This window comes from Myxocyprinus asiaticus, chromosome 37 (assembly GCF_019703515.2).
Source record: "Myxocyprinus asiaticus isolate MX2 ecotype Aquarium Trade chromosome 37, UBuf_Myxa_2, whole genome shotgun sequence".
NCBI lineage: Eukaryota > Metazoa > Chordata > Actinopteri > Cypriniformes > Catostomidae > Myxocyprinus > Myxocyprinus asiaticus.
In genome coordinates, this window is record NC_059380.1 from 704,327 (window position 1) to 730,119 (window position 25,793).

The 25,793-nt window shown below is 37.1% G+C and overlaps 1 protein-coding gene across 1 annotated transcript in view; it reads left to right on the forward strand.

Moving 5' to 3' along the window:
* LOC127428105 (collagen alpha-1(VI) chain-like) overlaps window positions 1–25,793 on the forward strand; it is a 57,195-nt gene that overhangs the window by 21,936 nt on the left and 9,466 nt on the right. The window contains exons 20-28 of the mRNA XM_051676191.1: window positions 245–307; window positions 6,578–6,640; window positions 6,738–6,800; window positions 6,885–6,935; window positions 7,038–7,073; window positions 8,621–8,683; window positions 19,336–19,401; window positions 20,316–20,351; window positions 21,721–21,757. Of these exons, the coding sequence (XP_051532151.1) occupies window positions 245–307; window positions 6,578–6,640; window positions 6,738–6,800; window positions 6,885–6,935; window positions 7,038–7,073; window positions 8,621–8,683; window positions 19,336–19,401; window positions 20,316–20,351; window positions 21,721–21,757 (478 nt within the window). The remainder of the gene's footprint in view (window positions 1–244; window positions 308–6,577; window positions 6,641–6,737; window positions 6,801–6,884; window positions 6,936–7,037; window positions 7,074–8,620; window positions 8,684–19,335; window positions 19,402–20,315; window positions 20,352–21,720; window positions 21,758–25,793) is intronic.

Below are 25,793 nucleotides of genomic sequence, written 5' to 3' on the forward strand. Positions count from 1 at the left end.
TCTAAACAGTGTTGCTCCAGTCTCACACTGATGTGACTCTAGCAAGCTTAAGTTTATTAATGAGCTTGTAAATCAAATATGCATTTACACATTAAACATATCTGACATATTATATGCATAGATTTAAGTGCAAGAGTATTTATGTATGATGAATGAATCTGTTCTGTAAATGACTTTTGACTCAAAAAGTAAAACATTCATTTGAAATTGAATTGACGTTAATGTGGCTCTTTAACTCTGGTAGGGTGAGCCCGGGCCCCGGGGAGAGCAGGGACGTGAGGGATCATCAGGGCCGAATGGAGAACCGGTGAGTGTCTACCGAATTCACAGCCCCACGGAAGAAAATACATTTTCTAAAAAAGCATAAATATCTGATGCAGTGTACGATAAAGTAAATTTAGCTTGTTGTAAGGATTTGTAGATACTTTAAAAAGACAACAATACAAACATTTTCATCAAAGTACATTTTTGCATGAAAAGTACTAAAATAATTATTAACGCATTTGTTAAAGAATGACGCTCGTTAAAGGAATATTCTGGGTTCAATACAAGTTAATCTCAATCGAGACACTTACAATGGAAGTCAATGGGGTCAATTTTTGGAGGGTTTAAAGATAGAAATGTGAAGTTTATAATTTTATAAAAGCACTTACATTAATTCTTCTGATAAAACTCATGGATTATGTCAGCTGTGAAGTTGTTTGAGTCTTCGTTTTTGCAGTCATTTTAGAATTTTAGTTAAGTCATTACGTCGTCATGGCAACTAGGTTGTAAAATTGGCTATAACTTCACACAGATGCTGTTAGTAAGTGATTTTATCCCAGTAAAATCATGTTAACTCACATATTGTTTATGTCTTGTGTATATACTTTTGAAACAGTGAGTATTTTAATGTTTACAGATTGAACCCATTGACTTCCATTGTAAGTGTCTCACTGGAACACACGAGTCGAGTCGAAATGAATTAACATTATGCCACAAATGCTGTCGATTGAGCTGAACTTGTATTGAACCCGGAATATTCCTTTAAGTGGAATCAAAACCAGAATCTTTAAATCCATTCTGATTCCCATTCCTAATCGTTATACATTTATGTTTCCTTACATGTTCAGAATTATATGGTGCAGAATTGTGTAGTTTTAGTCTGGAGTTTGAAGGATGAGAATGTACAGACTGACCTCAGATCACAGGCATTCTGTGAGACCCTTAAATACTCTGAGGTCATTGGAGCTCTGAATTGTTTAGAAGGTAACATGAGGAACCAGTGGTTTACCATTTGTAGTGGTTTGGACGTGGGAGGAGAAAAGAACGAATGAGATATATGTTCCTTAGGTCAGATGGACCCCAGATGGACACAGCAAAGCCTGGCTGAGCAAGTTGCAACAGATGTATTTTAATACCTAAAAGCATACAAACGTTCTACCCTGACAGAAATAGCTTACGCTCTGTGTAGTAAAGGATGACATCATGTTAGCTGTAGGGTTGAATGGGTGCCTGAAACTCATTAGGCTGTAATTTTCCACCACCCAGACCATCATCACCTTTAAGAACATGTTTTTTCTTTCAGGAAACAGATATTTCTTTTTTCTTATTCTTTCCCCCCCAGAAAACATTGTTTTACATGTCCGCTTTTCAATACGACTTAGAAAGAGCTGGGTAAAAATATAACTTTTACGATGCATCGCAATCTTCATTTGAACGATCCCAATATCGAATTTTAAATCCCAAGATAATAATGGGTAAACAAAGTCTTTCTAGCGAGTCAGTCCACTGTCGGGCATGTTTGGAACGCTCTCGGGAGGTTATTTCCAGTCATGCCAGTGCAGCTCCTATCTACTTGAATGGGGGAACACCGAAATCTCTAAAACAGTTGGTCAAGATTACGATCAAAGAACATATTTCAAATCAGCAGTAAAATCACTTGTATCATAAATTGTGCTTCTTTACCTCAGATGACCGTTGGACACTAGAGCTTCATGGTTGGGCGTTCCATCTGGCACCAACAATCATGCCATGCTCCAGATCACTGAGATCACATTTTTTCCCCATTCTGATGGTTGATGTGAACGTTAATTGAAGCTCCTGACCCATTTCTGCATGATTTTATGCACTGCACTGCACTGCTGCCACACGATTGGCTGATTAGATAATCGCATGGATGATTGTTGGTGCCAGATGGGTTGTTTTGAGTATTTCTGTAACTGTTCGGGATTTTCACACAATTGTGCTGAGAAGATTGTCATCTCTGAATGCTATTCTGAGATACGGGTTGGCGCTGTTTTGGGGGCAAGATGGGGACGTACACAATATTAGGCAGGTGGTTTTAATGTTGTGGCTGATCAGTGTATATGTATATATAAAATAATGAAAAACTAATGATAAAATAAAAATTGTTAAATCAATATTTACCTAATGTGCCAAGTTAGAAGGGTAGAATTTAGGAGGGAATTCTTTAGTAGAGAATCTATTTAATATGTAAGCAAAATGAACATTATAACCAAAATATACCCAAATGAATCGGAATCAAATCGAATCGTTAAATCTGTATCAATACTCAGCCCTAAATTTAAGTGTTCATTGTAAATATAAACTAAGTGAGGGATAATGTAAAGTTATCTGGTCGTTATTGCAAAATAAACCCTGACAGGGTATATATATTAGATAAAATAGTTGACATGAAATATTTATTATAATTTATTTTATTTTTTTATGAGAAAAAGAGACATGGAACGATTAGCTGTAGGAAATTATTTGCCTGAGACAATGATCAGTTTTCATTTAACAAAACTATTGGACTGCAGAATGCAGCCTTTGACCAATCACAGTCAGGTATTCTAGCATTTTGTTGTGGCTGGATTTTCTCCTCAGGTGTGCATTAATTTGACATAAAACTGTCTGGACTCCATTATTCTGCTTATAACACATGCGCATGTCTATACTGTAAAATGTCTTCGTCTCAAGACTTTTTTCAGGTTTTTATCCCTAAAACGCTTTTGTGTGCAGAACTGCTTTATTATGTCAACCATATTATGTATCTTTGCTAAAACAGCCCAAGCTGGAGTTACTAGATCGTAAAGACCAGCCTGGTCTCATGTAATTTACGTGAGCATTGCAACGTTTTTCCAAAACTGAAATTACGTGCTTCATTACACGTTTGGCTGCCGTTTTCAAGTGAAATGTCCAGCAGGGGGCGCCAAAACCGAGCAAAATAAGGTTGTAATCAGACGAGGTTTTTAAGATGAATTATAGATGGAGGTTTTAATAAGTAAATAGTACCTCCTTAACCTAAAACTGTACCCTAAACCTAAACAATAGTGATCTAAAAGATGAATGAGAGTTTAGCAAAACAGATCCTTACCCTTAACCAACACCTAACCCTAACTGATAGTGTTTTAAAATGCAAATTTGAAATAAAAAAAGAAAACACACATTAACTGAAACAACCACTTAATTTTGTGTCGCTTCTATGCCACTTTCACTTTTGTGCGTCTTTGGCTGGACTCAGACCACGGCCGTCAAGCACAAAGTCCAACGCTCTATTAGGTGACCTACCAAACGAGCCAAAGACAGAGGAATAAGTGTGTTTATGTAGGTGGGTCTGTAATACAGGTGTTAAAATGTTTCGTTTTTCAAATCATGCGTTAAAGTAAAAGTGTTTTGATATCATAACATGGGGTTGGGGGGGTGAGTAATAGAGTAAAAAAATGCATTTTCATAAAGTCATAATCAGCAATTGTACTCGTGATTTGTGTGACAATGATTAAACCACACAGTTGTTGTAGCGCCTCTAGTGTTCATTTCATTGGAAACTGCAGCTAAACGTAGACAGCGGCATGTAAAAGTCAGTTTGCAAAAATGCATATAGAGAAACGTTCACTCAATGAGACCAGGTTGAAAAGACTGTGGCGCAGTAATGTAAAAATAATAAAACTTTACTGTAGTCAACAAACCTTGAAGTTCCATAGCTGTGCACTTAGAAAATTACACAATATCATAGAACATCTGTCAACCAACTGGATATAAGAATTCAGCAGTTCCCCAAGGCCACCGGCTGGACAGTGAGTAACACGGCATGCCAGACCTGACTAAAGATTTCCCAACAAACTAATGAGCAGAGATTTGGGCTTTGGGTTCTTGAGGCTTACAGCATCACCAGCTGCGCGGCAGAACTCCTCTGTCAGCACCTGACGTCTCTTAGCAGCTCTTGTAAACTGCAACATCAGCAGAGGACCACATTTCCATTGCCTCTCAGGACTCAAATTTCCTGTGAGCTCACAAGAGTTGTGTTTGGAGCATGTGGTGCATGCAGAACCGTTTCTCAGTTTCAAGCATTTCTCTCAATCGTCTGTTGTTTCTCAAAAGCAGACGTTTATGCGGCCCAGCTGCTCTGAGCTTTGCACTTTCACTATCTCATAGCGAGGACTGGCAGACACAGCTACGCTTTTAAAGTTAGCAGTGAATCATGAGTTTTAGACGTCACTATGAGGAGCTCTGATAATGACACGGGGAAAGAAGGTTTCTTTTTATTGGTTTTGTCCTGGCAGAGATGTTTTTCCAGTAGAGCTGGGAGGGAAAGAACCAAGCGTTCAGATCGGTGGAAATCTGGAGAGCTTTCTGAACTCATGAACAGAAGCCAAAACTCTCTCAATTCTTACTATTTTTTTTTTTTATTTGATTTGTCTATGTGTCAGATTCCCCTTCGGGAAATGTAGTGCTGCATATGAAAAAGTATATTTGTATTATATGACTCAGATCTCTAAGGCCAGTAAGAAGCAAAACATTAGATAACTGTTTGATTCCGATACGTTGTCTTTTTAGACCTGAATGATTTTCTGCGTTGAATGTCGACTCTCTTGACTCTTAAAGATCGTGCAAACAGACTCGGATATTAAAGCTTGATTAAATGGTGTAAGTGAAGCATGACTTCGAAGGCAATTTTGACCTGTTTTTCAATAAAATCACAACTCTACCTCTCCATTTATGTCTACTATTTGGATGTCAGTTTTTTACTCTCCTTCTTTCAGTGATCTTATCACATGGCTGTCTGGAATACTTGCTTCTGATTGGTCAATTAGTGCATACTTTGGTCAATTATGTTTGTATTATGACCACTTAACTGTTTAATTGACTGTAGTCCCAGGAAACCAATTACCTTCATAGCTACATACTAGTTTCATGTCTCTCGTATGACTCTGCGGTCTCTTTCTTCTCAGAAACACTTAAAAAAAGTATTTTAGCCTATTTTCAAAATGTACACATTTCAATTTCATAGCAAAATAACAAAAAGGTTTATCTTTTTATTTTATTTTATTAAAGATTACTTGATATTATTTGATGGAATTGTGTTATTAAATTGAAATGCATAAAAAAAAATTTTTTATTTTTTTTTATTTTTTAGTAAAATAAACTAATATTTTAATCATGTTCAGGATATTAATTAAAGATAGCAACAGTTGCATTTTCGCTAGTTAAAATGCCAGTTCTTGATACCGTGGAATTAATACCAGTAAAAATGCTAATTTTTGATATCTGTAAATATATTTCAACATGTTAGATTTGATATTTTAGATATCTGGAAATGAACATTGCTACTAGTACAAATGAAATTTACAGGGATAAAAAATAAGCACTATTACTATTCCAGTCACTGATTTTTAGGAATGGACATTTGCCTTAGTAACAATATAATTATTGATATAAAAATTATACTAGTAAGTAGTGAATTGCTGAAATGCGAAATTGAAATTTCTGCTAATAAGAAATTAATTATAGATATCTTTGGGTTTTGAACAGGAGTAATTGTGAATTTTATTTTTACTAGTTCTATTTTTTATATTTCTGCGATGAAACAATAAAGTCTTTTAATGCAAATGTAATTACTGATATGAAAAATTTGCACTTTTACTATTAGTCATTCCATTCGTGATGTGGAATTTTTTTAACTAATGTACATTGAATTGCTGATATGTATGACACATATCCTGCACATGATTTTTCTCCCAATTTGGAATGCCCAATTCCCACTACTTAGTAGGTCCTCGTGGTGGTGCGGTTACTCACCTCAATCCGGGTGGCGGAGGACAAGTCTCAGTTGCCTCCGCTTCTGAGACCATCAATCCGTGCATTTTATCACGTGACTCGTTGTGCATGACACCGCGGAGACTCACAGCATGTGGAGACTCATGCTACTCTCCACGATCCACACACAACTTACCACACGTCCCATTGAGAGCGAGAACCACTAATCACGACCACGAGGAGGTTACCCCATGTGACTCTACCCTCCCTAGCAACCGGGCCAATTTGGTTGCTTAGGAGACCTGGGGTGGTAGTCAGCGTCAGTACTCGCTGAGTTACCCAGGCCCCTATCCTGCACATGATTAAATGTGGAAAGAGCTTGCGATTCTTAAGTAGCTGTGTAATAGGTGGCATCATGTTCAGTCAGCCAACCTAGCCAACAGGACTCCGAATGTACAACACTTTACCGAACACTCAGTTGTTCCACTCTTGTCCTGCCCTGATTTGAACATTCAATTGTCTTTGGGAAAAACAATTTGTTGTCCAATCTCTCCAACAGGGTGAGCCAGGAAGAGTTGGCACACCTGGTTACCGTGGTGATGAGGGTCGACCCGGGACAGAAGTGAGTGCGGTTAACTAGTTTTGATTCTCTTTCAGCCAGATCCATCTTTGCACCCATGACTGACCTACATTTCCCATGTTGTGTTTCTGCATATAAGGGGCCTAAAGGGCCCAGAGGGATCAAAGGGGCCCCAGGAGACAGAGGCCTGATGGGAGAGAGGGTGAGTTTGTCCTGTTGATCTTCACAAGGTGTTTTAACTGACTGGCCGCAGTTGACCCATGTAATGATGTTTTAACCTGCTCAGGGTGCAGACGGACCACCAGGAAACGGAACCGAGGGTTGCCATGGTTTCCAGGTTGAGTACCTCTCAATTCTAGTTTGCGATTGCACATCTTGCCCTCAAAAGTCTTTTTCATTAGAGTGTTAGTATTCTTCATATGTGTGCTTTGTATTTTAGGGTTATCCTGGACCGAGGGGAGACCCAGGGGCACCTGTAAGTGTCCTGAACTTTACAGAAGATCTCTCTTTTATTAGATCACGACCGTAGGGTTGTGGAAGTAAAAATCCCATTCATTTTTCACTTTTAGTGATAATGCATAAACATTGAGCTCTGAGGTCGTTAATCAGTTGTTTCATGTTTCTGAAGAAGCCCCTGTGCGATCTTGCTTCATTTTTTTATTAAATCCAATTTTCCATTTTTTAAACTACATTACCCATAATTCTGAAGAGAGATCCACCAGTTAGAGAAGTCACTGTTATGGGCGTCACTTTGTTTTAAAAATGGTGGGGGACAGTTTCTATGGGTTGGCGAAACTCATGCTTGACCAACTTAGAATCTCAGTGTGCATTGCAATGTAAATAACATAGCGTACATACCCGACAATCACGATTGCATCTTATCTATCATAATCAATCATGATGAACATCTATATATCACATTATACTGCTGTAAAGTGTAAGGTGGCATTAACAATACATTTTCAGCACTTCTTAAAGGAATATTCCGGGTTCAATACAAGTTAAACTCAATCGACAGTATTTGTAACATAATATTGATAACCACAATTTATTTCGACTTGTCCCTCCATTTCTTTAATAAAAGCACATATCTCTGTTCCAGTGAGACACTTACAATGGAAGTCAATGGGGGCCAATTTTTAAACGTTAAAATACTCACTGTTTCAAAAGCCACGATACAAAAAGGATATGCTTGTAAAAATTATTTCAGTGTGATAAAATCACTTATTAACCTTTTCTGTGTAAAGTTACAGCCAATTTTACAACTTTGTTGCCATGATGATGTAATTTCAACAAATTCTAAAACCCTAAAATGACTAGAAATAACGATTTAAACAACTTTACAGGTCAAATAATACATGAGTTTTAACAGAAGAATCAATGTAAGTGTTTTTATACAATTATAAGCTTCATATTTCTGCATTTTAAACCCTCCAAAAACTGGCCCCATTGACTTCCATTGTAACGTGATCTAACAGTTTATCTTTATAAATGAACATTAACCAATTAATTAATGCTGTAAAAATATGTTGTTCATTGACAGTTCATGATACCTTCTACACTTACTAAAGTGAACAAATAGAAACTAATTGTAAAGTGTTACCTGCTTTTACATTACTCTTTATTTTAAATACGGATAAGAAAGTGGGCAGTCACTGTTGCACTTCACAGACACATAATTCATGTGCATAGGGCATCGTGAAATTCAGAATTATGAACAGATTAAAAGAAAACCACCAATACTGAGAGTGATTCATTTGATTAGTGCTTTAATAGCACATATGACTCATGATTATTTGGAACACATAGGGGTTGGTTCAGCTGGGGTTAGTGCAGATGTTTGGATGAGTCTCAGTAGACATCAGCTGACTCGGCTCATTCATAGCAGATGTATATTGTCTAGACTGAGACTCTGAGTCCAGACATTAAGAGCAGTCGGCAGATAAGCAGACACAGCAAAGACAATTCCTCTCATCTCATCTCATCTCTCTATGTCTTCTTTTAATTTTTTTCTCTCTCAAGGGTGGAAAAGGAACTCCTGGACCCAAGGGAGATGATGGAGAGCCAGGTGATCCTGGATTAGATGTGAGTCATTCTTGGTGCACTGGAGTCCGTCACTATTTGTCCTCCTCTTCTTTCGTGTTTTCTTCTTCTTTATCAAATTCTCTGTCTTTCAGTCTCTCGGCACAGCCACAGTTTTCCATAGTGTGCTTATCTCATCCGTTTTCCTCTGCGTCACCTGTTTTCCATAATGTTGTTATTCTCTCTTAAAGGAATGGTCCAGGTTTAGTACAGGTTTATGGATTAATATTTGTGCCACAATTCTGCACATGCAAAATGATATTTTGAGCACACTAACAGTTAATTTGCACATGCTTGAACTCAGTTTTGTAGAGCGATGTATCCTGCAAAGATTAATTCATTTTGAGCAAATGAAAATCAAATTTGCGCTCGAGTAAAGTTTATTTGAATATGTGCTGATGTCAACATTTGCTCAGAATTCGGACTTTTATGATACTGTATTGTTTTTTGTGTGTGCAAGATTTCACTCGCTCTCTCCTCGTATGTGCTCTGCATGCACTATTGCTTTTCCACCTGTATCCCGACAAGTCCCACCTCGTAAATCAGGACTGGCTATTAGGAGCTGCTTACAAGCGCTCTGCGATTGGACAGTTGAAGTAGCTACAGCAACCATGAACATCTTCTGCTACATTTACACTGAGAGTCAACAGGCACAATGCTCCAAGTTCAGTACACACTTTATGTACTGTATACTATACTGTAGTTGTCATTACAAGAGATATTTACCCCATGGATTATAGACATATTGGGAATACTGTAAGGCTTAAAGGGACAGTTCACCAACAAATGTAAATTCTCATGATTTATTCACCCTCATTCCATCCCAGATGTGTGACTTTCTTTCTTCTGCAGAACACAAATGAAGATTTTTAGAAGAATATTTCAGCTCTGTAGGTCCATACAATGCAAGTGAATGGTGACCAGAACGTTGAAGCTCCATAAAGCACATAAAGGCAGCATAAAAGTAATCCATAAGACTCCAGTGGTTTAATCCATGTCTACAGAAGTGATATGATAGGTGTGGATGAGAAACAGATCGATATTTAAGTCATTCTAGCTATCAATTCTCCCCCCTGCTCTGTCAATCTCCACTTTAACTTTCACTTTCACATTCTTCTTCTTGTGTTTTTGGTGATTCACATTCTTCATGCATATCGCCCCCTACTGGGCAGGGAGAAGAATTTCTAGCAGACAAATTCGGTGTGAGGATAGAGCGATTGAGATCTTGCACATGCAAAAAACAGTGGTTATATAGTAAATAATTCACATTCAAATAAACTTCATTTGAATGCAAAATTTATTTTCGTTTGTTCAACAAGAATTCAACTTTGCTAGAAGATACATTGCTTTATGCACATGCAAAATACCTTTTTGTGTGCTCAAAATATTGTGGCACAATTATAACTCCATACAGGTTCAGCTCTATCAGCAGCATTTGTGGCATAATGTTCATTATCACAGAAAATATTTTATTATATATTTCATTATTATATATAATATTAGATTTTTGTCCACAGTTACACAGAGGCACTTACAATGAAAGTAAACAGGGAAATACACTTCAGGGATTTGAAAACCGAAATGTGCAGTTTGTTAAAGCACTTAGTAAATGAATTCGTCCTTCAAAAATGTGCAATATTTGAGCTGTACAGTTGTCTAAATTATCAATTTTTCTAGGTGGATGAACTTTTCGTTTCAGTATGTTTAAAGGTGAAGTGTCTCACTAGCATCATCAAACAGAACTGCACAATTAATGACCCGTTTTCAAACAGGTATCCTGAACATTCCTCCTGTCAGTGATTGTTCGACAAACAGATAGTCCCGCCCCCAACTCATGCCATTGGTTGAGACAATGTTGTTGTATTGGGCAGTTGGGATGCTCAAACAATTAGAGCAATTTTTATAGTGTCAAAGAGACACAGGAAATCAACAGACAAATGACTTACTTGCAGTTTACTTGCATATTGATCTGGAGAGGAGAAAGTATTCCAACATAGAAAAAATGACACACTTTAAAAACAGTGGGGGGATTGACTAAGAATGAACTGCGCACAGTAAAAGCGGTGGTTATTTGCACGTCTGCGCTGGTTTTGCACACGATTCATTAAAGAAATTATGCTGGTCAGGCAGCGGCGCAAACGTGCCCACAAAATCGCTGCTGAACGCAGTATACACGTGCAATTTATATTTTACGGGCCGATTATGAGCGCTATTTAGAGGAGGATGCAGTAGACCACCATAATCTGACACACTTTGGCAGGATTGAACAGCATCACTGTGATCAAGGCATCTGAAGAATCAACACATCAAAAGTGCGCTCGACAACACCGTGCATCTGGATATACACAGGTTAAAACGCTCTTTACCATCATTTGATCATTATATGATGAATTAATGCTGATTTGATTCATAGAAAAATGTACACAAAAATCAAATGTATTTTACCGCATGCTTTCATCTGGTAGTAATAGCACGATGTAGATGGCACTGGGCAATTTTTGCGAATGAAGCACAGTCTATAATGAGGCTAATTTACATAGAAAGGAGGCGTGTTTGCACGGACAGGAATGGCAGTGACTTCATTTAAATTCTCAAGACAATTTCAGCACTTACTGCACCTGCTCAAACTAGATTATGGATGGTTAGTGAATAAGACGCAGGTTTTAGCACTGAAATACCAGTGTATTTTTACGTTTATTGCATTGCCTCATTTACTGTCATTTTAAGTGCATTACTGTAACCACAGTTTTGGTATTTTTTAATAAACTGAGTCAGAATTGTTTTCTGTGATCAACATTTTGCCACAAATGCTGAGTTGAGCTTTCCGTTTAGGTGTCTTTCTGTTTTTGTTAGCAATTTCACTCACTCCCTCGAGTGTCAAAGGGAATGTTGGAGCCTCTCTCAGAATTTTTGGTTGCTGTCTCCAGTTTTAAGCTCAAGCAGCTGCTGTGTCTCTTGTTGTCATGGATTCAAGGAAGCAAAGTTCAAGAGGCCGACTTTTTTTAAGCAGGAGGTATTTTATTAGATGCTTTAGATTCAAAGGGCTTTGACAGAATTTCGCCAGCTATTTGTTGTGAGAAAGTTTCGTTAGAGCCAAGTATTCTTTTTCGGTAGCTATGCAAAGTAAACAACCTAGTCCTTGTTGAATGCATGCGCTAATAAACAATAAAGTGCTTTTTTAAATAACTGAAATTACACTGAAAAAAAATGGAAAGCAGCTCTATTGAATATACTAAACCAGTACACTTTAAATCAACCTAATACATTTATGTTTGAGAAGAGAACTTGATTATATTGTGTAAAGTCCTAGTAAAATTCAACACAGTCATAAAAAAGTGATATGATTACAGTGATATGAAATGATCAAACTGATTCGGACTTCTAACGGATAGTGTTCACTCAACATGATTTTTACTGCTTTCTCAATTTACTTAAATAAATTGAGTTAATCCAACACAATTCTTTAGCATTTGGTCTCAATTTCATTGTGTACAATCCAACTGTTTACTTAATCCAGTTGTGTTGGGATTATGTGAAAAAGATTTGTTGCATCAAAGTATTTCTGAAACGGGACAGGGATTTACATTTCCCAGCATGCTTTGCATGAGATTGGATTGAGATTACATTTGGAAATGAAGTGTTATTTTAATGCATTTCTACACAAAATGAAAGAATTAGGAGACTTGTTAGTGTTTAATGTTCTGTTATGTTGGGATTTAGAGAAGTTTCTGTCATGATGGATATTTTTCGGAGGTTATCACAGTTGCAGAAGACTGAAACTGATGGTTAGATGGAGGATGGGTGATTTACAACATTGTACTTTGCAAAGCAAAGACTGAAGGATCATCAGCATTCATCAGCAAAAAAAAATTCCAGTGTATTTTGTAAAAACAAGAACAGCTGAGCTCAGAAGTTCTTCAGAAGCACAATTTCGACACTTTTCTGAAGTCAGACTCCTCAGCTGGTTTACATTCTTTCACGGCCCCCAAACACTTTCTGTCCAACAGATACACTGATGGCCAAACGTTTGGAATAATGTACAGATTTTGCTGTTTCAGAAGGACATTGGTACTTTAATTCACCAAAGTGGCATTCAACTGATCACAAAGTATAGTCAGGACATTACTGATGTAAAAAACAGCACCATCACTATTTGAAAAAAGTCATTTTTGATCAAATCTAGACAGCAGCCATCACTCCAACACCTTATCCTAGAGTAATCATGCTAAATTGATCATTTGGTACTAGAAAATCACTTGCCATTATATCAAACACAGCTGAAAGATATTTGGTTCATTAAATGAAGCTTAACATTGTCTTTGTGTTTGTTTTTGAGTTGCCACAGTATGCAATAGACTGGCATGTCTTAAGGTCAATATTACGTCAAAAATGGCAAAAAAGAAACAGCTTTCTCTAGAAACTCATCAGTCAATCATTGTTTTGAGGAATGAAGGCTATACAATGCTTGAGATTGCCAAAAAACTGAAGATTTCAAAGGTGTACACTACAGTCTTCAAAGACAAAGGACAACTGGCTCTAACAAGGACAGAAAGAGATGTGGAAGACCAGATGTACAACTAAACAAGAGGATAAGTACATCAGAGTCTCTAGTTTGAGAAATAGACGCCTCACATGTCCTCCGCTGACAGCTTCATTGAATTCTACCCGCTCAACACCAGTTTCATGTACAACAGTAAAGAGAAGACTCAGGGGTGCAGGCCTTATGGGAAGAACTGCAAAGAAAAAGACACTTTTGAAACAGAAAAACAAAAAGAAAAGGTTAGAGTGGGCAAAGAAACACAGACATTGGACAACAGATAATTGGAAAAGAGTGTTATGGATCTTAACCCCATTGAGCTTTTGTGGGATCAGCTAGACTGTAAGGTGTGTGAGAAGTGCCCGACAAGACAGTCACATCTATGGCAAGTGCTACAGGAAGTGGGTGAATAAAAGTACCAATTTCTTTCCATAAGAGCAAAATCTGTACATTATTCCAAACTTTTGGCCATCAGTGTACGTCTTCAACATTCTTTCAAAACAGCACATGTGTTCCTTCAGCGGAGTCACAGGATTGGACACAGAGCTGGTTTCTCATGTCCGATTGATGTTCATGGTTTGGATTTTGTCCATGCTCCATCAGAAAACTCTTGCAGTTCAGCTCTGATATCCCACGTGTTCTTTCAAACCAGCCAGTTTTTGCAGCATTTAAATTACATATACCTCTACATGAGTCTGACAGACACATCTAATGAGTCAAACTTAAAACTGGAGTGAATTTTATCACATTTTCAGCTCTGTTGATGTGATGTTTGGATGCTTTCTGAAACCACATGTACAAATAATTGTTCTGCACCATTTCTGTGTTTACAAGTGGAAATATTCTGCATTCATCCCAAAATAAACAGCTCTGTCCATCTGCGGTGGTAATAAAACAACAAGTAGCATCCGTTGGGGCCGTTGTTCATATTTATTCCCATTGGGAACTGGAGGACTTTTGGAAGGGATACGACCACTAATATTGTTGTTTTTGTGGTCAAGCTGAGTGCTTCTGCGGCGCAAATGTTTGAAGAAACTTCACACATGTACAATACTGTGCTTTGATCTTTTGTTCCGAGCCCTTTTGTACATCTGCAGGAGTAAAATTGCTGTGTTTTCTTCTTAGAGAAAATGTTTTAGTTCCTGGTTTTCATTTGATCTAATCACAAAAGAGGGGAGGCATTGAGAAGTCTCGTAAAGAGTCCAAACTTCCCAATGGAGCTAACTGCTCAATCAGGACAGAAGCATGTCTTATATTTTATTATGTCTTTATGCTACACAGTCTAGCTCATTATACTGTATATTCAGCTAGATATTGTGGCAGATATATCCATGTGATGGTCAGTGGGCAGGACTGCTTTACATTATTTACATTTTAAAGCAACGAAACATTGAGGAATGGTAAAATACAGAGCACAAGCCAGTGGGGTATTCCAGAAAGCAGGTTAAGCGACTTACCCGGGTAAGTTTACTACAAAAACTGAGGTCTGAACATAACCTGCTCCAGAGTAGATTATGTTCCAGAGTTAGTTTATTTCAGGTAGATGTCAGTAAGTTTCAGTGGCTGTCACTAAAACTAGCGGCACAGTTGGCGTGGAAGTTCTCATACCGCACAATATTATGCCTTTATATATTGTTATATATACTTCATGGACCACAGATTTAGCATAGAGGTTAGAGCTTTTATTTCTTATCACTTTTATTCATATACTGTACATATAAATGCACACATTTCCAGACTTGTTCATTGCACTCTCTTGAAATGACATTCTGTCATTTAGAGTCACCCACAGTGCCCTCGTTTAGCTGATGGTCAAGTGATTCAATGAAAAGATGTCTTTCTGATGCTCGGCCTCCTCTACATCACTTGGAGCTGCACATGGTCCTTCTCTAAATTACATTTTTAATCTGCCTTTCAATATGGACCTTTTACAGCTTCCTTTTCAACTAATGCTGAGATCAAGAACATCTATAATGTATAATCAGACACATGATCTTCAATTAAAACAACAACATTTCATTCAGTACCAAGTTGCTGGATGCAGATGGACCCTCAGGAGAATGCCCAGCCATGGCCTTTTAGGGGACAAGACGACAAGCAGTAAAACTTTGTAGTTTAAAATGTCATGTATTAATTCAGTATACTCTCCGTCAAGAAAACTCTCAGTCCTAAACCAATGCAGCTCCTATCACTATGTGACTGAGGACTAAATAATTCTCATTTACAGCCATTAAAACTTCATGTTCTGCGTCACTGAAATATGGCGTGCATTTCTTTTTAACGTCTGTTTATGTGGTGACTCATTCGGCACTCTGCTGAGAATACCTTTCTGAGTTCAACGTGATAGCGCACAATCTCTGAGTTTCAAACTCACGGTTCAGTGAACTAACCCAAAACTGGTATTCTGGAACCAGTAACTGTAAGCGATGCTTGGGTTAATCAACCCAGAGTTCAGGGATTATATCACGGTAAATTAACCTTGCTTTATGGACTCTGAGGAAGTTGTTATGGGTTGTTTGTTTGTCACAAACATGAAGCATTTTCCATAATTTGCGGTTGCCAAGTAACATTGCAACATGCCGCATTAAAGAAATATTTTGGGTTTAGTACAAGTTAGGCTCAATCGACAGCATGTATGGAATAATGTTGATTACCACACAAATATTACTTTTTTTTTTTTCTGTGTTCCAGTGAGACACTTACAATGGAAGTCAATGGGGCCAATTTTTGGTGTGTTTAAAGGCAGACATGTGATGCTACCTACATTAATTCTTCGGGTAAAACTTGTGTATTATTTAAGATGTAAAGTTGTTTAAATTGTAGTTTTTACGGTTGTTTTAGGGTTTACGATGTTATGTTGTCATGGCAATGAAGTTGTAAAATTGGCTATAACTTTACACGGATGTGATTTTATCACACTAATATCATGTTAACTCACATACTGTATTGTTTGTCTTGTGGCTACACTTTTGAAATGTTATTTTAACGTTTACAGATTGACCCCATTGACTTCCATTGTAACACACATTTGTGCTTTTATTAAAGAAAAGGAGGGATGAGTCTAATTTTTTTTTTTTTTTTGCATGAGCAACATTCATCTTTCTGTATCTTAATGTATAAACCATTTTTTTCATTGAATTTCTGACAGAAATAGCTATATTGGTATATATAATGTGACCGTTATATACTATAAAATTGCTCACACTGTATTGATTTTGTTCATATGGTCCATGGCTAGTGTATGGGAAATTAGTGTGCTTATAATATTAGTGTGAAAATTCCTTCGGTGGGTGGATGTCACATGTAAACATATCACACAGCACAGAGCTCTTGTTTATTAGTTGTCCATCAAAGTGATCCGAATTGCTTCATTGTGCTTGTACAAGCAGACATTAAATAGCAACAAATACATACAATGCTCATAACTTTCTATAGTCATCTGGAGTTGATTTTTGGTGATCTTATGCCCAGACTGCTTCAGTATTTGTCGCTTTTATTCAGAATTCAGTTTTGAAGAGACGTTTGCATGCATTTTCAAGTGACCAAGTTCATCAAATGACAGAGATGAGCATTATAACCGGGCAGATATTCAGACTCTGGCCACTTTAAAGAACCGATTCAGGTGTGTGGATCACAGTGATTCTGTTCAGTCCCAGTAAAGTGTGACAGATCACGGAACCTACCCACATGATTGGGAATTGTGGCATGCAAATTGCATTCAGTGCTAATATTTCGGGCACGTTTGCACAGTTTCTTGATTTGCATAATTGCTTTTGTGAATCGGGTTCTAAACCAATGCAAACGGCACATGCATTGTGCAATTCATTCATTCAAGTGAAGTTCGTTCTGACACATTTTGGAACGTAATAACGTGTAATCAACCCTATTTGTGTTCACATTCATACTTGTGTAGAGTATGTCTCGGGCCTTAAACATGAAAGCACAGTGGCATTAGACAGATGCACTCAGAGCTCCACCGCACACACACATACACACTTTAAGATAATTAGAAACTTACCCTTGTGTTTATCACCTCTATGTAACTCTTCAGCTACTCATGGGAATCTAAAATAGTGCTTCTTTCAAAAGGTTTAACTTTACTCAAAGACCCGCTGTAAACATTTAGAGTAGATTAGCTCACAAAAAATCATTCAGACAATGGAAAACATGCATGTGGTTGCAGAAAGATCAGAAGAAGCAATGTGACTATGAATCCAACAGTAATGATTGGCAAAACTGCAGAGGCCATAAATTCAAATCTTTACTGTGTGTTTTTACAAGTGAATCGGAAACACTGCCAGAGGCTCTTTGTAATACACAACAGGTCTGGAGAGAATGAGATCCACAAAAAAACACTGTGTGAGGGTGGAATTGTTTGACTCGGGCCAGTAAGAAACCACCTAGCAACCATCCAAAACACCCTAGCAACCGCATAGCAACGCCCTGGTATTGAGTTTTGCACAGGTAAGTATCACTCACGAAACAATGCAGTGTGCTGTAAAACTAATAATAGCTGATGACCACCAGTTGGATTCAACTGAATGTTTATCTCTGAGATCAGCTGTGTTCAGAGGTGTTGCGCTCGCTTGAGTCACTTTTGTTTAGATCGTGTGGCAACGTTGAATTGAGGTGTATTCTGTTTATTAAACATAATCTACAGTGATTAACTTGGTGGAAACGTCCTTGCCAAAGCGACATCAATATATTGAATTATGTTTGTGGCAATAACATAAAATATCAAAGTATTTGGTTTAATGGTGGATATATGTTGTTGGATGGCCCCTGACCTCTGGGAGCCTGTTCTATGTCAGGACTTCTTCACACATCTGCATCATATATGAGTCATGAAGGTGCTCGCCTCTCCATTATGTTTGTATACTCTTTAAAAAGACTATTTTTGCTGGCCAGGACTGTTTGGAAATGTTTTTGCATCATTGTAAACATTTGATGGGACTCCTCCGGCCTCTCCCAAACCCGAGGGGCCCACACTCGCTCCAGTATCTGTCAAAGTAATGAAAGTGAACCAAAACAATGTTGGCATGACGGCGTAGTTTAACCTGACTGTGAGAGGTGACGGCTTTGAAGTGAAGAATTTGAAGGTAATTGAAGCAGCATGAGAGAGATGACATGAAACGGGCACAGGTGGATGGTATTATCTCACCGGCCTAAACGTAAACCGGCACGAGACAGAAATTACTGTGTGAATGTGTCTGCAGGGCTGGATGCACAAAACAAAGAAAAAACAGCTGAATTAAGGACTATCTGTTTGTCTAACACAGGGGTTTTCAAACTTTTTGATGCCAAGGACCCCTAATGATCCCTTTAAAAACAGCAGTGCATTTTCATGTAGACTTGTGTATATTTGTACTCTGTGAAAATGTTTTTGTGTGTGTGTGTGTGAACCCCCTGGTCCAAAAAAATATATAAATAAAAAAAAAAAAAAAAAAAAAAAAAAAAATATATATATATATATATATATATATATATATATATATATATATATATATATATATATATATATATATATAGCCAATTTTAAGATTTTAATTTTATAACATTATTCCATCAAATTTAAATTTAACCAAATTAAATTATAAAACTTAAAATATTTCATTGTTTATTATTTTATTTTATTAAAGATTAATCAATTAAATTTCATAGAATTTTCTTATGAAATTGAAATGCATAAATCTTAAAATTCTTTTGTTGCGTATACCTCCTTGCAGCCCCCTAGGGGTGCCCAGTTTAAAAAAAAACCTGGTCTAACCAATACAGGGCAGTGTTTGGGAAACCTGTTTGAAAACAGTCATAACTTTTGCAGTTCCGTTTGGTGATGCTAGCCTTGACACACATTAGCTTTAATAATGGTCAGTAACCACAATACATTATATTTACTCTTAATGCAAACAAAATATAAATATAAAATGCTTATTACCAATTGGAAATGATGTTAGTAAAAAAAAAATCTTGTTATCGGATGATTCTGATAATCTCAATACATTAAATTAAAATGGCTAATGTTTACTGTGTTGTAAAAAACAAACCGCTTTCTAATGGTTCGGAACAGCCACTAATAAAGTATTCTCCAAACTAAATGTGCATATGTTGTATTCCACAGAACAACAAGCCAGGACCATCTGGGGCTAAAGGAGCCAAAGGGCACAGAGGACCTGAAGGAAGACCTGTGAGTGTGAACACATGTTTATCAATCCATTTAAAATATTTAGCATATTTTCCTGTTGGAGTGCAGGAAGTGTTTAATGATGAAAGTTGTTGCATGCATGCATTTATATTATTGAATGAATGATCAACAGTGACTCAGATCTGTTTCACAAACTCCTACTGATTCATATTTACCAATGAAGGTTTGGACAAACACCATATTCTGCACCATTTATAGATGGGTGAAACATAATCTGCATTTGATATTTGAACTTGAGCTTTTATATGTCTGTACCGGAACAATGTTCTCCAAAACAACAAGAACCTTCAGTTGAGAAATCCAGTGCAATGTGATCAATACATTTAGCCCAAAACATTTCCATTGCCAAATAAAAGAGAGACAGAAAAACAAGTTTTATTGTTATCTCAATATAGCATCAAAAACACCATTGACCACATGTGACATGCTCAAGACTTCAATATCCTGGACAGAAACCTTGGTGAAAAGTTGTTGGTCAAATACATGTAGAGGATGATTGAAAGCAAACAACGCAGAGGAGCCAACAGGAGTTTCAAAAGTGCACAATTCTTCAGCTATGTAGAACGGTGTTGAGCGGTCGGTTTGAGTTACGAGTGTCTGTGGGTAGGGCAATTTCTCTCAAGCTGCAATTTTGCAATGTTCCTCTTTGCCTCTGGATGACATCCAAAGAGGAGGAGAAGGAGAAGGAGACTCGTGTCCAAAAATGCTCTTATTTGGAAAGCGATTTCTTACCCTGGCCTGTTTGCCTTTGCCCTGGCAGAGCTACATCTGTGTAACATGTAACAATACACACAGTGACTGTTTATGTCGATCAGAACTATAGGAGTCATGTTTACATTTGGTATGTGTCTTTATGTGCACATTGTTCATGTCATGTGTCTTGTTGTGTTGCACAGGGACCAATAGGACCTCCTGGGCCTGCAGGAGCAGATGTGAGTAAAAAAAACTTTGCCTTTGAACTCACTTTGAATGCACAAATCAGAGAAAGTCAGACGTTATTGGATCTAGTCTAAAGCGAATGTTTCAACATGATTTCCTGAATGAAGAGACATAAGGAATGTGAAGGGTGACTGTGCACTTGATAATAAATGGTCCTGGACATATCGCTCACTTTCCATCTTTTTGTGAATTCCACATTGCTTTGGAAATCTTCAACCAAGGTCCAAGCACATGGTCCATGTGGGAAGCTCCAGTTGTGTCTGTGCAAAACGAGTGAATGGATAATGAAACCAGAGATAACCAGACTGCAGTTCTCAGGAGTAATATTTAAAGTGATGAAAATCTTGTCACCATTTCCTCACCCTCATGCTGTTTCGACCCTGTAGTGTTTTCTTTTTTGCGTAAAACAAAAAAGTAGATGTTTGGCAGAATGTACGAGCTGATCTTTTTCATTGGCTGTTCAATGCACAATGCAGTTAGATGAGGCAAGAGATGTGAGACTCCTTTAAATGTATTCAGAATAAATGTAACAACTAAAGTGATTAAATTATCAGTTGTTTTAATCAATTTACCTACTAATTCATATGCTTATAACATTTAAATATGATTATCTAATTTTTATTTCATGCACAGAGGTGAATTTTATTCAGTGCATGAATGCCAGAGGAGGCTGATGGCATACAGGCTCCTCTCAGTAAACTGACCAATCAGAATGGATATTTAAATGACACATTGCATGCAGCCAAAAGGCTACCTCCACATGAATCCGGATAAATTTGAAAATGACCTTTTCGTTTTCAACCCGCTTTCCGTCCACATTGCCGTTTTCATACGTCTTCCAAAAGTTCCTCGTCCACACTGAAACATCTGAAAACGCTTAGATCCCCTTACTGCGCATGCAAAAAACTGTAAGAAGAGTTGCCCTGCATACATGTACGGTCTGAGATGCAATCATCCTGGTGTTCCACCGCCGGATAGCATTTCAGAGTAAACTTCCCGTCATCTTTGAAGGAATGCAATGTGCACAAAGGCACAACAATGCCGCTACAACATAGGGTCAGAATTGAAGCTGTTGATGACAAAGTGTAATTTTTGATGAACAGTTTCTTTAGCAGAACTCTTTCCGTCTATTGGTATAGTATGTGCATTCATCCTTCGGCACAAGAAGTGTCTTTGCAGTAATCGCGAGTCTTTGGGGAATGCTGTGCAGAAAGTGCAGCAGAATTTCCTGTAATTAAAACAACATGGACTTGTGGCTCCATTTTGTGATACAAAATGTCAACGGAGTAAATGATTTGCAGCAGTGGTGGTCTCTGCCTATATTTTCAACATGTTTTATATGTCTCACTCTTTTCTTTGTAGGAATGTGAGATTCTGGATATCATTATGAAGATGTGCTGTGAGTAGACCTGTGTTTAAACTCATTTCCCCATGACTCACTAATGAGAGCTGTTTCTCTGCCTCCTTAAATAGCGCTGTTTCTGTCACCAACACTCATTTAACACCGATTCATGCCGTCAAGTGATGATACGGCAACCTACTGTGCTGTGAAAAAGTATCTGATTTCCTCTGTTTTTGTGTATATCTCAAAATAAATTGTTTCAAAAATTCAAACAAAATCTAACATTAAACAAAGGCAATCTGAATAAACACAAAATACAGTTTTTAAATGATAATGTTATTTATTGAAGCAAATAACAACTGGGCCTGTGTGGAAATTATTTGCCTCCTTAGTTACCAAATCCCCAAATCTATGAAACCGCATTCATAATGGGGTTCAGCTGGACTAGACACACCAGGCCTGATTACTGCCAGCCCTGTTCAATCAAATCAACACCTAAATAGAACTTTTTCAGCAACATGAAGTTAGCTAAAAGGTCTCAACCTGTAGCACACTATGCCAAGGTCCAAATACAAAGATATTTAAAAGGGACTCCAAAGGACCACAGTGAGAGCCATTATCTCCAAATGGAGAACACTTGGCACAGTAGTGAACCTTCCCAAAAGTGGTCAACCTTCCAAAATTCCTCCAAGAGCACAGCGATGACTCATCCAGGAAGTCACGAAAAAGCCAAGGACAGCATCCAAGGAACTGCAGACCTCTCTCGCATCAATAAAGGTCACTGTTCATGACTCCACTATCAGAAAGACACTGGGCAAAAATGCCATCCATGGATGAGTGGCAAGGCGAAAACCACTGCTAACCCAGAAGAACATTAAGGCTCATCTGATATTTGCCAAAACACACCTTGATGATCCTCAAAGCTTTTGGGAGAATGTTCTGTGGACTGATGAGTCGAAAGTGGAATTGTTTGGAAGACGGGTCCCGTTACATCTGCTGTAAATCAAACACAGAATTCCACAAAAAGAACATCATACCTTCGGTCAAGCATGGTGGTGGTAGTGTGATGGTGTGGGGATGCTTTGCTGCTTCAGGGAGACTTGCAATAATTGAGGGAAACATGAATTCTGCTCTCTACTAGAAAATCCTAAAGGAGAACGTCCGGTCATCAGTCCGTGAGTTGAAGCTCAAGCACAACTGGATTATGCAGCAAGACAATTATCCAAAGCACAGGAGTAAGTCCACCTCTGAATGGATCAAAAGAAGCAGAATTAAAGTTTTGGAGTGGCCTAGTCAAAGTCCTGACTTGAACCCAATTGAGATGCTGTGGCAGGACCTTAAACGGGCAGAACTATTTTGTGTTTATTCAGGTTGCCTTTGTTTTATGTTATATCTCGTCTGAAGATCTCAAACTATTTACAGAATACACAGAAATAGAAGAAATCAGGAAGGGGGCAAATACTTTTTCACAGCACTCATCTGTGTTAAGATCAGGACATGCAAAATGTCAGACGAGGCCTGAGAGAAATCAGAAGAAACGTACAAACAAATATAATTTTTGAATGATTTCATTAAAACTATCACTTATAATTTTCTAGTTTTAAACCTATTTTTATAAAATGCTTGGCTTGAAAAGTGTGCTTGGGCTATATTTCTTTATAACAAATGCCATTGGCTCAACATTTTGTTATATAATTGAAAGACATTCATGCATTTTGAAATGAGTCCAAATACTTTTGGGGTCACTAAGTAACACAAACACTATACAGCATAAGCAACATTTTTATAGCCTCAACTTTGTCCTACGTAATCAATCAAATTATGACACAATCGTTTCATCTGTTAATTGCTTTTAAAAGAGGCTTGCGGACTATTTCATTACTCTGTTCCGTGACTGGGACTGGCTGGGACTGTAACCTGTAACCCCTTAATTTTAAGGCTCATATTGCACTTTAAAGTGAGTTTCAGCCCACAAGACAAATAGATCAATCTAGTGACTTAAGATTACTCTGCTTTAGGGCTGAAGCGAATAGTCGACAAAAATCTTCGTTGTGGAATAGTTGTTTGATGTCATTTAACGTAACATGAGATCACATTATACTCTCATGATGACGCGAGAGAGCAGCACTGCAGTTCACGACTGATTGAGAAAGAATTACACAGATCACAGATGCACTCTAAACTTTCCAAACAGCTTCAGCTGATGTAGATCAAAGTATGAGGGAATTATAATGCAAACATACCTAATAAGTAAATACAGAAGCACTCACTTAGACAAAAACACTTGATAATAATAGGATTTTTTGCAGTGAATTTCTTTACTGATTTAAACTTAATAGAAGTATTTTCTCCTTTAATTCAGTGAATGTCATTTAGAGGTATTTTAAAAGATGATTTTGTCCTCTTTATTGTTAGTAAGCACGTTTAATACATCCTTTTAAGTCGGGCACGAGCTGAATAATCGGTTAAGACGTAATGATTAATCGATGCAATAATCGCCCGAATAATCGTTAGATTAATCGATTATCAAAACAATCGTTAGTTGCAGCTTTAACACGTATTTATCTTACCAAACAGAATATTAGTGTTGTTTTGTTCTCTGCACTCTTTCACTATGACTGTGTCTGTGTACGTCAGCCTCAACAAGCATTTAAACACTTTTAAGACACATTTAAGAAACATTTGAATGTCATTGCATCAGGTAACAAAACATGAAACTAAACTAATGACGCTAGAGATTTAGTCAGAACTAACTTCACTTTTCCGAGCCATTTTTGCTCAGTTACTTTTAATCAACTGTTGTCAAGGTGATTTCATTGTCAAACGCAGTAACATTAGTTTATTTTTAAGTGTCGGAATACCGTAAGGTGCCGCTGTATTTTATTATGTATAAAGGGTTGTGGCCATTGTTTAGTATTACTCAACACCACAACAGCTTAAATAACATACTGTATGCATGTATTAATAAATACATGAATCATGCAATGACTGTTAAATACATTCATATATAAGCAGTTTGATAATGGTTTTTCATCCTTAGTAAACAACTTGTTAACCATATTTAACTAATGTATTTCATTTGATGCAAACCAGTAGTAAAAAAGTGTTTAAGAGAACATTAAGAAGGTATAAATCTGTCATTATTAAATAAATTAGTTATGCATTATATACAGTACAGTATGTGATAAATTGGACATTCTGTATGAATGCTTATTTAAAGGAATATTCCGGGTTCATTACGTTAGGATGAATCGACAGCATTTGTGTCATAATGTTGATTACCACAAAAATGTATTTAGTCTCGTCCCTCCTTTTCTTTAAAAAAAGCACAAATGTGTGTTCCAGTGAGACACTTACAATGGAAGTCAATGGGGTCAATCTGTAAACATTAAAATACTCACTGTTTCAAAAGTATAGACACAATATGTGTGTTAACATGATTTTACTGTGATAAAATCACTTACTAACCGCATATGTGGAAAGTTGTATCATTTTACAACTTCGTTGCCATGACGATTTAAACCCGTAAACCCTATAACTCTAAAACGACTGTAAAAACGATGATTTAAACAACTTTACAGCTCAAATAATACACGAGTTTTAACAGAAGAATTAATGTAAGTGCTTTTATAAAATTATGAACTTCACATTTCTGACTTTAAACCCCATTGACTTCCATTATCCATTCATAACATATATAAATGCATATATAATTTATTTATTAACTATGAATTTATTAAACAATAATAAATCATTTGGGACAGTAAACATACATGAGTAATACACTATTTTTATGTATCAATAATCTAGGAACAATAATTTATAAATGATCAATTAACTACAAAGAAATGCTTAACATATACGTTATACCGTGTAGTTATTATAAAGAGTTACCGCAAGTTCTTTGAATTCTCCTTTTGAATTACAAATTCAAAAATAAGAAAAGTAAAGAAAGAAGAAAGAAAGAAAGACTGCCAAATCATGAAGTATTTAGGTCAGAGCATGAGCTGTTGAGTTCTTCTGTGTACATCAATAGATTTAAGCAACTATTTCCAGACCGAATTCTTCCATCGGTAAAATAGCAAAAACTTAA